Below are 14667 nucleotides of genomic sequence, written 5' to 3' on the forward strand. Positions count from 1 at the left end.
AGGGATGGACACTGGGAAGAGGTAACTATGGGGAGGAAGTGGGAGGGGAGCTGTTGCATTGTGGTAAACTGTGGTCAATGTCATGAGACAAAGTATATGTAAACTGCTATATAGAAAGTGAATTTGCTCTGTAAATCTGCACCCAAATCACGATAATAAAAAAAAAAAAATAAAGTAGATAACTGAGACCTTCTAAAAATTAAATTCTTATGTGCATCAAGACTTCTCCAAATGAGTAAAAAGAACCTACAGATTGGGAAAAAAAAATATTCAGCAATGACATTATCTGACAAAGGACTTATCTTTAAAATTTATAGAAAACCTTAACATCTCAACATTAAAAAGACAAGCAATTCAATTAAAAAAAATGGGCAGAAGACATGAACAGAGACTTCACTGAAGAAAATATTAAGGCAGCCAACTAATACATGAAGAAATGTTCATCATCATTAGCCACTGTTGTCACGTGATGGAGTCGGACCGATTCATAATGACCCCTCCTTGGGTTTCCAAGGCTCCAATCTACTTTGTATCACAAGTAGATTGCTCAACCTTCCTTCCAAGGAGTGGCTGGTTAGCACCCTGGTTAGCAGTCAAGTGCCTTAGGCACTACGCTATCAGAGATCCTCATTAGCCATTAGAGAGATGCAAATCAAAACATCAATGAGATACCATCTCATGCCAGCATTAACAATAAAGTTCAACAAAACAGAAAACAAATGCTGGTGAAGGTGTAGAGATTGGGACTCTCATACACTGCTGGTGGGACTGTAAAATGATACAACCATTGTGGAAATTGTTATAATGAGTCTTTCAAAAGTTGGAAACACAAATACCATTGATCCAGAAACCCCATTGTTGTTGTTGTTGTTATGAGCCATGGAGTCATAGCAACCCCTCCTTGAGTTTCAGAGGTGCTATCACTATGGAAGTAGATTGCCCAACCTTCCTTTGGAGGAGTGGCTGGTGAGTTTGAACTGCCAGCTTTCTGGTTAGCAGTCAAGTGCCTTAGGCAGTATGTTACCAGAGCTCCCAGCAACCCCATTGTTGTTGTTGTTGTTATGTGCCTCGAGTCAGACCTGACTCATAGTGACCACTCCTTGGGTTTCCAAGGCAGTATCACTAGGGAAGTAGATTGGCCAACCTTCCTTCCAAGGAGTTACTGGTAGGTTTGAACCACTAGCCTTCTGATTAGCAGTCAAGTGCCTTAGGTACTATGCTACCAGAGCTCCCATTAGTAGGTACACATTCTAAAGAAGTGAGAACCAGGACACAAATAGATACATGCATACCCATGTTCACTGCAGCACTATTCACAACAGCAAAGAGATGGAAACAACCTATGTGCACATCAATGGAGGAATGGATAACCAAACTTTGGTACATACATATAATGAAATACTATGCAACCCTAAAGAATAATGTAGAATCTATAAAACTCTGCATAACATGGATGAACTTGGAGGGCATTATGCTGAGTGAAATATGTCCATCACAGAAGAACAAATATTTGCTTAAGTCCACTACTGTAAAAAGTCAAGGAAAGGGTTTCACATGGAAGGGAGCTCGCTTTCTTGGTTACCAGGAATGTGATGGGGGCAGGGGAATTCCTAGATAGATTGGGGGGGAGGATAAAATGGTTAGTGGTTACCAGTGGTAGAAGGGAGGGGGAAAGGGGAAACTTTTGTTTGTGGGGCATTGAGTTTATGCTAATGGTGGTGGAATATTTTGGAAAAAGACAGCAATAATGGTGGGACAACATGAAAAATGTCATCAATATCCCTGAGCTATAAACGTGGCAGTTGTTATATATGTCTTCTTATACATGTTTTCACCACAATAAAAGTAAAAAAATAAACAGGGGAAAAGAGTAATGGAGTTTCTAAATCACCAAAGTCTCTTTGTTTTTTTTTAGGAGCTCTGGTAGCACTGTGGTTAAAGGATTCAGCTGCTAACCAAAAGTTTGGCAGTTCAAACCCATGAGCTACTCCATGGGAGGAAGCACCATTAAGATTTACAGCCTTGGAAACCCTACAGGGAAGTTCTCCCCTATCCTATTGGGTCTCTATGAGTCATAGTTAACTCAGTGGCAATAATTTTTTTTTCAATTTTTTTTGTTCTGCCTGTTCTGATGAAAGCAGAATTTAACGCATCTTTACATATTACCAATCACATTAAAAAAAAAAAAAAAGATCCTTTGAAGATGCTTTTTATTTATATTTTACCTCTGATGAAACAAAGTAAATTAAATTCTCATCTCATCCTAAATTTGTCTTCATGTTTTTTTTCAAAGGTAGCATTAGTCTTTTAGTTTGATACAAGAGCAATACAACCACCAGATGGTAACCACATACCAGAGACTACAAAAATCATCACTATCTTTAGAAAATTTAAATTGCACAGCCTAAAAAAATCGTAAGCAAGAATGTGGTTTTGTTCTCTGAGGAATAAAGCGATAATTTAAAAAAGAAAGAAAGAAAACTCAATTTTAGGGCAAAAGAGAACACACACACAAAAAAAAGAAAAAAAACTCAATTTTAGGGCAAAAGAGAATACAAATGGGTCTTTCCATGCCTCTAAAACATTCTGTATCTTTATATCATTTAGCATCTGTTCAGTTAATGGGAAGAATGGTAGGTCAGTGAGAATATAAAAGATGCACACACACACACACACACACACCAAAATGAAGTTCTAACTGTTTATCAAGATATAAAAGATTAATAAGATTTTATTAAGTGTTTGTGGTTTTTGGTAAGTTTCACATCTGACAGAAAAATAATATAATTAAACAATGAGAGAAATAGAATTTCTTTTCTATGGTAAAATTTTAGTATATAAAAGCATGCAAATATATTGTGAGCAATAATTTAAAATACAAGTAGATATGTATTTGATACAAAGTTAAATTATTTGACAGATGAAAAATTTTCCAGTGAAAGTTTAAGATTTTTAAAATTTGTTTCTAAAGATTGACTAAAACAAACCATTTAAATACTATTTTAAATGAAATATCAGTATTCCTAAAATCATGGTTTTTCTAACACATTACTTGGAAGCACAGACCTCGAATGACTGCTCCAGTGTGAAGTTAATGGTACAAAAGCAAGGTGTCATATCTGGAGATAAACATTTATTACAGGGACTGGAAGGCTCTGTTCCGGTATAATCAATCTGCAAGAGAAAAATAAGAATAGTTAAAAATAACTTACTTTCTTGGAGAAATGAAATACCTAAAATACTCTATTAAAAAGAAAAATGAGTCCAAAGGAGAAACGAGTAGCCCAGAGAACTGCTTATAAGGTCATCTGTCTATTATGATAGCATAAGCTGGTAAAAACAGAGTGTCAAATGGTCTAATTTCTAATTTCCAAGTAAACCTATTCTCTTTTTTTCTTAATTAAAAAAAATACACTTATGAATAAAAACATAAAGATAAAATTTAAGTTTGCATGCTGTTTAAAGATTTAAAAGCTGTAACAATATACAAGATCAATATAGAAATCAATAAATCAGTTATTGCTCTTAAATCTTCCAAATTTAAGTACTTTTCATTCACTTTAGCTTTCTATGGTGCATTTTCAAATTAAAAAATCATCTTTACAAGGGCTATCATGTTTTAAAAATCTGGCCAGCAGCTAAATTTTTTTTGTGTGTGTGATTTGGGTGAAAATTTTCAGAGCAAATTCACTTTCCATAGAGTAGTTCACATACACTTTTGTCTCATGACATTGACTCCAATTTACCAGAATGCAACAGCGCCCCTCCCACTTCCTCTAGATAGTTACCTCTTCCTTCTGTCCATCCCTCCAAGCACTCCTGCCCCCTGAGCTGTCTCTCTGTGCATAAACAGCCCTTCTTTCTCCCATGATCCAACAGCTAAATTTAAAGACTCTTTTCCCCCATGATAAAAAGATGTCACGATTAACAGCCCTACTATATTATCTTTACCTTAATAAAGTAAAAAAATTAATAACCAAATCTTTATTTCTGAAACTGAACATATCTATAAACTCATATGGATACTCAATTTTTTCTATAACTGGAATAAACGGTAGATTAAAATCTGTATCTAGAACATAGCATCTAATTATAACACCTAACAGTTTTTTTAAAAATCATATAATTGCTTAATAAAAGTTGGATTTGTCAAATCTTAACATAAACAAACTCCTGTAGAAAATTTCTCCATCTGATTGTCACCAAAATCTTATACTGTTACCTCCATTTTTTTTTAATTGTTTATCCTTCTAATGATCTTCTCTTTCTTGTTCAACATCATAAAATTTGGCTCTTATATAGGCTATTTTTCAAGAGTAGGTCCTGAGTACAACGTTGTGACCTAACATGTCAAGTGAAAATTTACAAATGCTTTGCCTCACTTCCTCTAGGAAGAGTTGTGTTTTTAGTTTATTTGCTTAGTTATGTGTTTAGCTTCTCTCAGATACTTGCAGTATCTAAGAGATCTGTAAACAAACTCTTGTAGAAAATTTCTCTATCAAAGCCTGTTTACTAGAAAAACTTTGTTTAGAAAAAAATTTCTTTCACTGCAAGTATCTAAGAGAAGCTAAACATATAACTAAGCCAATGAACTAAAAACACAAGTCTTCCAGGAGGAAGTGAGGCAAAGCATTTGTAAATTTTCACTTGACACGTTAGGCCACAAAGCTGTACTCAAGACCTACTCATGAAAAATAGCCTATTTAAGAGACAAATTTTATGATGTTGAACAAGAGAAGAGAAGATCAGATCATCAGAAGCATAAACAATTTAAAAAGCAAAACTCTGAACATTTTCTTTCTTTCTTAAGACTAATCTAAGGATTAAAAAAAAAAAAAAAAGGTAGTTAAGCCTGTTTCAACATTGTACACCCATGAACAGAAACCTCTCAAATTACTCTCTTTCAAATTACTTTCATGGACAAAGTCTGGAAGTGAAACTATAGGTTGTGATTAAGTAAGGATATATCCTCTTTGTTTAATTGTACAAAAATAATCTGGTGGAATCTGAACTCAAATAAATGAAACTGAAGGATGTATATTAAAACTGAACATTTTTATCAGAATCAAGAATTGCTAAATATTAAATTACAATTGAAGAACACATCAAAACATTTGCATCACAATCTGATTACAATTTTTAAAATATATTGAAAACAATATCTTTTGATTCAATGAAAATGTGAAAGGAATGTTAAAAAAATCATTAGCATATTAAAACTTACTACTTACTATGTACAAAGCATGATGTAAGATGCTAGTTAGATACACAAGCAAGCACTGTGTGGACTAGTCAATACAGTTAGTACAGCTCTTTGTATCATTTACATATAATTTTTTTTCCATCTGATGGTCACCAAAATCTTATAGTATTATCTCCATTTGATATAAAAAGGATACATTCAGAAACTTGTCAAAGGTTACACAGTAGCAATAGCTTGTGCCAGGCTGGAACCAAGGATTTTTTATTCCAAGCCTAACATTTCCTTATTAAACTGGCTTTCTCTAAGAATTAGAGTCAGTCCCCTTGACCCTCTACAAAACTACTTCATGAAATACACAAATGAATACAGAGAAAACTGCTATAAATATCAAATGTCAAAATGGAAGGTATAGAGACAATAAGTAGAGGGACCAGTACTTTCTTACTGAGAAAAAAAAAAAAAAAGAGGTTAAAACAAAGATGAAAAAAGAGAAGAGGGAGTGTATGAAGAAACAATTAAGGAGCTAAAAGCAGAAGGTATACTTAGTGACAATGAGCATAAACACTTTGAAAATGTGGAGAGTTTTCACATTGTAATAAACTCAGACAAGGCTGAAAAGGTAAACTGGTACCAAATGATACATTGTATTTTGTTAACTCACTGCCACCTAGTCCATTCTGACTTACAGCAACCCTTTAGGAGAAAGTATGACTGCTCCTTAAGGTTTCCAAGGCTGTAAATCTTTACGGAAGCAGACTCCCTCATCTTTCTCCCACAGAGCAGCTGGTGGGTCCAAACTGCAAACCTTTTGGTTAGCTGGTACATGCTATAACCACTATACATACCACAAGAGCACCTTTGTATTTTATTAGCTACTATTTATTGACGTATGCTAACTCCCAGGCATTATCACCTCATTTAAAACCTGTAAAGTAGGTTTTTATTTTTATTTTAAATGAGAAAACTGCCATTTAGGAAGATTTAGTAATTTTCTCAAGATCACCCAGCTAGTATTTCTGAGCAAGAATCTGAACCCAGCTCTGTCTCCAACACCTATTCTCTTTCCACCACATTCTGCCCTCTCATATAATGGACATATCACCCTTTCTGAAGTATAAACACAGGACCTTCAGATTATAATGAAGAATAACCTCTGGTGGGTAATTGTGATCTGTTTTTGTTGTTAAGTTGCCAAGCATCCAACCCTTCTTCCAAGTGTTATGGAATTGCCCAATATAAGAGTTCTGGGGAGAGGCAGGGGCTCTACCTCCCACTTCAGAAACCAAAGGGATAGGTGAGTCCTTCCTCTCACTAATCCCATGGCAGCCAATACAAAGGCACAAGTCCTAGATTCAACAATCAGATACATAAATTGCTGAATCTTGGGAGACAAAGTGTACGTACAAATTAAGTAGCAAATGTGGCAACTAGACCAAACTGATTTTGCTTCCAAACCTCCCTCAGTTCATACCTGTCTCCAACCATGATTTTCTAGTCTTTCTATCCATTCTGTATGAGAGCTACTCAGTACTTCTCTAATAAATTCCTCTCCTATGTGAGCTAGCCAGAGTTGGTTACTGCTGCTGACAGCAAAGTCCCTGAAAACTAAATGGCTCTCAATGATAAAATATCCTAAAGGAAACAGGGAACTAAAGAGATTTTTGAAGAGAGTAATATAATCAAATATTTGCATAAGAGCATATTAAAAGAGAGTTTAAGAAACATTATTTTCATTTCTTCTGGAATGTACCACAATGATGTAATCATTTATTCATATCTAATATCTAATAACTGAGTGTCTATGTACTCTAATGTAGACTGGGCCTAGTACTGTCTTCACTGAGTTCAGTGTCTAATACAAACAACAGTCATTAAGTTATAACAAATTAGAATGGATGTTTTCATAAAGTAAATACCAACCAAAACCTATTGCTATCAAGTAGATTCCAACTCACGCCAACCCGATGTGTGACATAGTAGAACTGCTCCATAGGATTTTCTTGGCTATAATCTTTATAAAAGTAGATCACCAGGCCTTCCTTCTGTGGTGCCACTGGGTGGGTTCAAACCATCAACCTTTAGATTAGCAGCTTATTGCAAACTACTTGCTCCACTCAGGGACTTTAAAGAATGTACTGGTATTGGTACTACAGGAACATATACCCTAGTCTTCTTGTTGTTGTTGTTATGTGCCGTTTCCTCCATGAGGGCTGATGAACAGGTGTTATGTCTCAGAAGGAGACAGTATGAAGAGGGACTACATTCCTGATAGATGGTTTATAGCACCTGAATAGATCCAAAAGATACATGAATTTAGGGCTTAAAATAAATCTTCCTCCAGATAAATCTGAATTAGAGATAAAGATCTGAGAGTCAATCAGAGTTTCTCCAATTAAGGTATCTAATTTTTCTACACTGTACATTTATAAAACAACTGGAAATTAGTGGAAGGAAAATTTAGATCTCAAAAAAAAAAAAAAAAAAAGAGGGAATAATTACAAAGTAGAAGCTAAGGGGATAGCTTTTGTCTTTGAGCCACTGTAAGTGTTCTTTGTATCCCAGGTGACAAAACATGGATAGAGCTAAGGAGAATGCCATCCCAGCATTCCAACAGAATTTCTAGTAATGGTGGCACTGAGAGCTTCAGACACTGGTATATGCTAGAGGTACAGCAGCAACAAAGAAGTATATTCAGGTGACATCAGGTATAACAAATACTAGTTGACTAGCTCTGGTGGCATAGTGCCTAAGGCATTTCACTGCTAACCAGAAGGCTGGTGGTTCAAACCCTCCAGCCACTCCATGGAAGGTAGACTGGGCAATCTAGTTCCATAGAAATACCACCTTGGAAACCCAAAGAAGGGTCGCTATGAGTCTAATCGACTCAATAGCAGTGAGTGTGTGTGAGAAGATACTTTAGTTTTATAACCCACATTAGTGTCACCGGTGTGACATCACATTGGCAAACTTCTCTGCTTTTTCACTGAGTAATCTTAGGCAAAAAGAGAAGGTTGTGGGGGCTGAGCAGTTTGCCCATGTTCTTGCATCAGAGGAAGTAATGCAAATTACACTGCTTCTTACTCATGGATCAAAACTGAAGGATACTGCTGAGTTTTCCACAAATAGATGTCCCCTATCACTGTAGACTAAGTAATCTGTATAATCCAGGCCCTGGTAGGAAATAAAGTATGTATATATTGTGAGAGAAGTAAAACAGGTGAAATGAGGCAACTGGGTATCCTCCAGTACTGCATACCAGTTTTAAAAAAGTATTTAAAATGTGTCCTTTTTATTTAATAGATAATACAACAATGTAGAAAAATATCCCCACCCTCCAAAATAAAGGTAAGTAGGACAAAATATAGATAAGTTTTTTTAAAAAAATGAGTCACTCTAGTTCATTTTATTTTTGAAGATTAGTTCAAAGAGAAAAATCATATTCGTAATTCTAAAAGTATAGCTACAGTACAAATTTAATCCTTTATTTCCTGAAACACTTCTATGGATCATATGAAATCTGTTGTGTGTTTTTGTGTAAATTAGAGAATCTGAGTGGGAACCATGATGAAGTTTATACTTTTAATTCAAGCAGTAAATCACAATAGACAACAACAGAAAAACCAGCTATTATTTTCCCAACATCTATTGCACGTCAGAACTACTCTTAGTTCCTCATGCTGTTGTGCATTAAATTCTAAAGCACTTGCTTTGGGAAGCCTGCAGTCCATGGGACCCTAGCTCTATTTTCAGTCTTCACTCAAGTTCAGATACCTTTTGAGTTCTTTGTTACTTCCTCAATGCTCGCTGACCATTAAACCAGGCTTAGACATGTCCAGGGAGGGCAGTTTACCCTCAAGGAATTTAAAACAAACAAATAAAAAAAGCATGTGGTTGAAAGGAAATTAATCAGTATACAGAAAGATGCTCACCTGAAAAACTGGGGAACTGGCCTGGGCATTTACCGACAGACAATCAGATGCATGTTACCTGATTTAAGTTAAAAGTTGGGGTCCTGATATCTTTTAACCACCTTCTGGCTATGAATCCAAGTCTCCAATCATAAGTCATATCCTAACTACCACATAGCCAGGTAACCAAAATCCCAGAACCAATCCCAAAACCCTTTTTAGCCAGCAATTATGTATGTATCCCAATCATGGCCTTTTCCTCACTTCTGTAGTCCCACCTGTAACAGTGATAAACTGACCTGACATCAATCATGAATCATGATCTTATGTTGATTTCCTTTACTCTCTTTTATATATAATGAAAACCATGGTTGTGAGTTGATGATTTCATTGGCCTCTGTACTGTGTGCATGCTTATGGTTTCCCTCATTTAGGTGATTGTTGTCTCTTTGTCCTTTTTAAGGCGTAATAAAAGGATCTCCATGGAACATGTCTGAATGATGTCTTCTTCCCCTAGTACAGTTGTGAGTTGCCATCAAGTCAATTCCAACTCATAGCGACCCTATGAGTTGGAATTGACTACAGAGTAGAACTGCTCTAGAGTGATTTTCCCAAGGCATGAATTTTTAGAAACAGATGACCACATCTATCTTCCAAGGCACCTCTGGGTAGATTCAAACCACCAAACTTTTGGCTAGCAGTCGAGTCACTTAATGGTTTGTGCCACCCAAGGATCTCCCTAGCCCTTTCAGAGGGGAAAATTGAGATTCAGATGACTGTCAACAGCTATATGATAGAATCAATCTGTCTAACTCCAAAGCTATTCTTTTCATAAGCCTGCACGGCTGCTTCCCTTAATCTTTAATAGCATGCATCCTATGATAAGTCAGAAATACTAAAGTCAATTTAAAAGACATGGTAATTTTAAATAAATATGGCACCAACTGGTAATATGCTAATGCCAACATGATCAAAATCTGATTCGACGGCAACTGGTGTTTAACAGTACTACCAAATCTTCTTCATATTTTTCTTCTACGATAGATAAATGTCATCCCAGGACCAGCCTAATTACTACATTGAAATACAATTTTATAATATAAATTTTTAGACAAAAAATTTTTATATATGGCATTTAACCCACTTCTAGAAACACAAAAATAAATTTCAACATGAAATTTCAGTTTACTCTGCAAAAGTCTTACTAAAGTATCAAGTTATAAAAGCTGCCTAGGCAAATGTTGATCTATAGCCGGATAAATAGGTGGACAGGCTGAACTATTAGGTATGCCTCTGTAGAGGGAGTGTGCCCATGACCGTGGATAGGGTTGGCAACATTTCTACAAGTGTACTTGTATGTTCTGTAAGAATTCCCAAGTATACAGTAGAACTGACAAGGGACAAGTCCACAGCCAGCTACCCAGCAGGAGCAAGTAGTTGCACCTATGGGCTCAGGACCATGATCACAGGGGACATCAAGCTCAATTGACACAACAAACTACACAAAAACATTGTTCCACATCCTACTTTGGTGAGTAGCGACTAGAATCTTAAAAGATTGCAAGCAGCCATCTAGATGCAATGATGGGTCTCTCCTCGTCCAGAGCAAAGAAGGATAAAGAAAATCAGAGCCACATGGAAAACAATTAGTCCAAGTGACTGGTACACCATGTGATCCTCAGCCTATAAGGCTATGAGACCAGAACAACTAGATGGTGCCTGGCTACCACTGTCAACCACTAGGAAGGGGACCTATATAGCAGATCTTGAATAGAGTGGGAGAAGAATGTGGAACAAAACTCAAATTCATTTAAAAAAAAAAAAAAAATAGAAAGAAAGAAATAAAAGGACCCAGGTTTGCTGGTCTGATAGAGCCTGGTGGAACCACTGAGACTATGCTGCAGGCAGCCCCTAGCTGCCCTTCAGGTCTGGAATTGAACCTACTCCTATGGCTCCCAATCAAACAAAAGACAGGTATATGAGCTGAACTTACATTAGGCAGACACACTCCTTGGAGGGATCAATCATGGGAGAATAGAAAGGCTATGCATGCACAAGGATGACAGCTCGGGTGGGCAGGAGTGCACAGGAAGGAAGGACACAGTGAAAAGGTAACTATGGTGAGGAAGCAGGAAGAGAGCTGTTGCATGGCAGGAAATTGCAGTCAATGTCATCAAAGTATATGTGAACTGCTGTATGGAAAGTGAATTTGCTCTGTAAACTTACACTCAAATCACAATAAAAAATTAAAAAGAAAAAAAAACTACCTAGGACAGAAATGATAAAAAACAGCTTTGTTAAATTTTCTATAATCTGTATGATAGGGTAGCGCAAACCAAATCAATTCTGACTTATAGGGATCCTACAGGACAAAGTTGTCCCTACAAGACAAACTGCTTCATAAAGTTTCCAAGGCTGTAAATCTTCACAAAAGTAGACTGGCTCATCCTCCTCCCACAGAGCAGCTGGTGAGTTCGAGCTGCCGACCTTTTGGTTAGCAGCCACATGTTTTAACCTCTGTGCCACCAGAGCTCCTTAAAGGAACAGATAAAAAAAGTGAGACTTTGTATTTTCAGGAAATACATGGTCTTTCATATATTAAAATACATTAGACACAATGACTGCAACAATGGGCTCAACATGGGAGAAAGAAGGCCTGCTTATGCACAGGGAGACAGCTCAGGGGACAGGAGTGCATGGAGGGATGGACACAGGGAAGAGGAAACTATTGGGAGGAAGCAGGAGGGGAGATGTTGCATTGTGGTAAACTGTGGTCAATGTCATGAGACAAAGTGCATGTGAACTGCTATATGGGAAAGTGTATTTGCTCTGTAAATTTTCACCCAAATCACAATTAAAAAAAAAAAAAAAAACTGGGCTCAAGCGCAGCAACAACTGTGAGAATGGCGCAGGACTCGACAGTGCTTCACTCTGTTGTACATAGGGTTACTGTAACTCAGAACTCACTCAATGGCATCTACCAACAACAACAACAGCACCAGCAACACCGGCACAGTTGTTCACACCCTCTTCCTTTATTGACATTGATTTCTAGGGTACCACCACTCTCTTTCAACCACCGTTTGTCAGTGTGTAAATTTTATGAAAAGCCCTGAAATACTGTCTGATACAGTGCCAGATGATGAGCCCTTAAGCTCAGAAGGTACTCACAATATGACTGGGAAAGAGCTGTCTCCTCAAAGTAGATTTGACCTTAATGACTTGGATGGAGTAAAGCTTTCAGGACCTCAATTTACTGATGTGGCATGACTCAAAGTTGGAAGAAAGAGCTGCATACATCCATTAATAACCAGAACTTGGAAGTATGAATCTAGGAAAATTGGAAGTTGTCAAAAATGAAACAGAACACATAAAGATTGAAATCCTAAGCATCAGTGAGCTGAAATGGACTGGTTTGGGCCATTTTTAATCAGAGAACCATATGATCTACTATGCCAGGAATGACAAATTGAGGAAGAATGGCATAGTATTCATCATCACAAAGAATGTTTCAAGATGCATCATGAAATACAATGTTGTTAGTGATAGGATAATATCCATACAGCTACAAAGAAGACCAGTTAATACTACTATTATTCAACTTTATGCACCAACCACCAAAGCCAAAGATGAAGAAATTAAAGACTTTTACCAACTTCTGCAGTCTGAAATTGACCAAACATACAAACAAGATGTACTGATTATTACTGGTGACTGGAATGTATAAGTTGGAAACTAAGAAGAATCATCAGTAGTTGGAAAATATGGCCTTAGTGACAGAAATGATGCCATAGATCACATGACAGAATGATGCAAGACCAACAACTCATTCACTGCAAATACCTTTTTTCAACAATATAAACAGTGGCTATACATGTGGACCTCACCAGATGGAATACACAGGCAAATACCTTTTTTCAACAACATAAACAGTGGCTACACATGTGGACCTCACCAGATCGATTACACAGGAATCAGACTGACTACATCTATGGAAAGAGAATGAAGAAACTCAGTATTTTCAGCCAAAACAAGGCCAAGAGCTGACTGTTGTACAGACCATCAGGTGATCATATGCAAGTTTAACTTGAAGCTGAGAACAATTAAAACAAGTCCACAAGAGCCAGAATATGACCTTGATTATTTCCCACCTGAATTTAGAGACCATCTGAAGAACAGATTTGACACTGTGAACATGAATGACCGAAAACCAGAAAAATTGTAGGATGACATCAAGAACATCATCCATGAAGAAAGCAAAAGGTCATTAAAAAGACAAGAAAGGAGGAAAAGACTAAAATGGATGTCAGAAGAGACTCTGAACTTGCCCTTGAACAGAGAGTAGCTAAAGCAAATGAAGAAATGATAAGATAAAAGAGCTGAACAGAAGATTTCAAAGAGCAGCTCGAGAACACAAAGTCAATTATTATAATGAAATGTGCAAAGACCTGGAGTTAGAAAACCAAAAGGGAAGAATATGCTTGGTATTTCTAAGGCTGAAAGAACTGAAGAAAATATTCAAGCTTTGTGATGCAATACTGAAAGATTCTATGGGCAAAATACTGAATGATGCAGGAAGCATCAAAAGAAGATGGAAGGTTCTTGCCCCAGCACTAGTAGCAAACTTCAACAAGACAGAAAATAACAAATGCTGGTGAGGATGTGGAAAGATTGGGACTCTCATACACTGCTGGTGGCACTGTAAAATGGTACAACCACTGTGGAAAGCAGTATGGCAAATCCTTAAAAAGTTGGAATTAGAAATACCGTTTGACACAGCCATTTCATTACTAGGTATATAACCTAAATGTGATAGTTGGAGCTGTGTGTTAACTTGGCTGGACCCCAGTTCTGTGTGGTTGTTCCCATGATGGGATCAGATGACTGTGTTCTGAGTGGCCAATCTGCCCAAGGGGAGTTTCCCTAAGGGTGTGGCCTGCTTCCAGGATATCAAGGGACATGCTGGGAAGAGAGACATTCTTTGAGGGATTGGAAACCTGGTCTGCTGACTACAACCTTCCATGAGTGAGCAGCCCACCGCTCAGCCTAGAGATCTTGGATTTTTCTTTCGTCGGAGTCAACGACCAGTGTACTGCCTGCCAGCCTTGAATTTCTCGGCCCCCTGCACGTGCAGAAGCTAAGGCTGCCGCCAGCCCGACGTTTCCTCCAGGGACTTTGGACTTGCCAGCTTCTACACATTTGTGAGCCATTTTCCTAAGATAATTTTTTTTTTCTCTCTCTCTCTCTATATATATATATACGCTCTGCTGGTTTTTGTGTTTCTCTAGAGAACCCAGTCTCACACACTAAAGAAGTGAAAGCCCTGACAAGAACAGACATACACACACCGATGTTCATCACAGCACTACTGACAATAGCAAAAAGATGGAAACAACTCAGGTGTCCATCAACTGAGGAATGGATAACCAAACTATGGTGCATACACACAATGGAACACTATGCAACCCTAAAGAATAATGTAGAATCTGCAAAACACCACATAACATGGATGAACTTGGAGGACATTAAGCTGAGTGAAATAAGTCAATCACAGAA

General features: G+C 37.2%; 1 protein-coding gene across 1 annotated transcript in view; it reads right to left on the reverse strand.

Annotated features, from left to right (window-relative positions):
• Window positions 1-14667, reverse strand: part of TMEM30A (transmembrane protein 30A) — a 64199-nt gene that overhangs the window by 21296 nt on the left and 28236 nt on the right. The window contains 1 exon segment of the mRNA XM_007953250.1: window positions 3067-3174. Within this exon segment, the coding sequence (XP_007951441.1) occupies window positions 3067-3174 (108 nt within the window).

The sequence above is a fragment of the Orycteropus afer genome, unplaced genomic scaffold, assembly GCF_000298275.1.
Source record: "Orycteropus afer afer isolate SDZICR_OR568_19922 unplaced genomic scaffold, OryAfe1.0 scaffold00380, whole genome shotgun sequence".
NCBI classification, from domain to species: Eukaryota; Metazoa; Chordata; class Mammalia; order Tubulidentata; family Orycteropodidae; genus Orycteropus; species Orycteropus afer.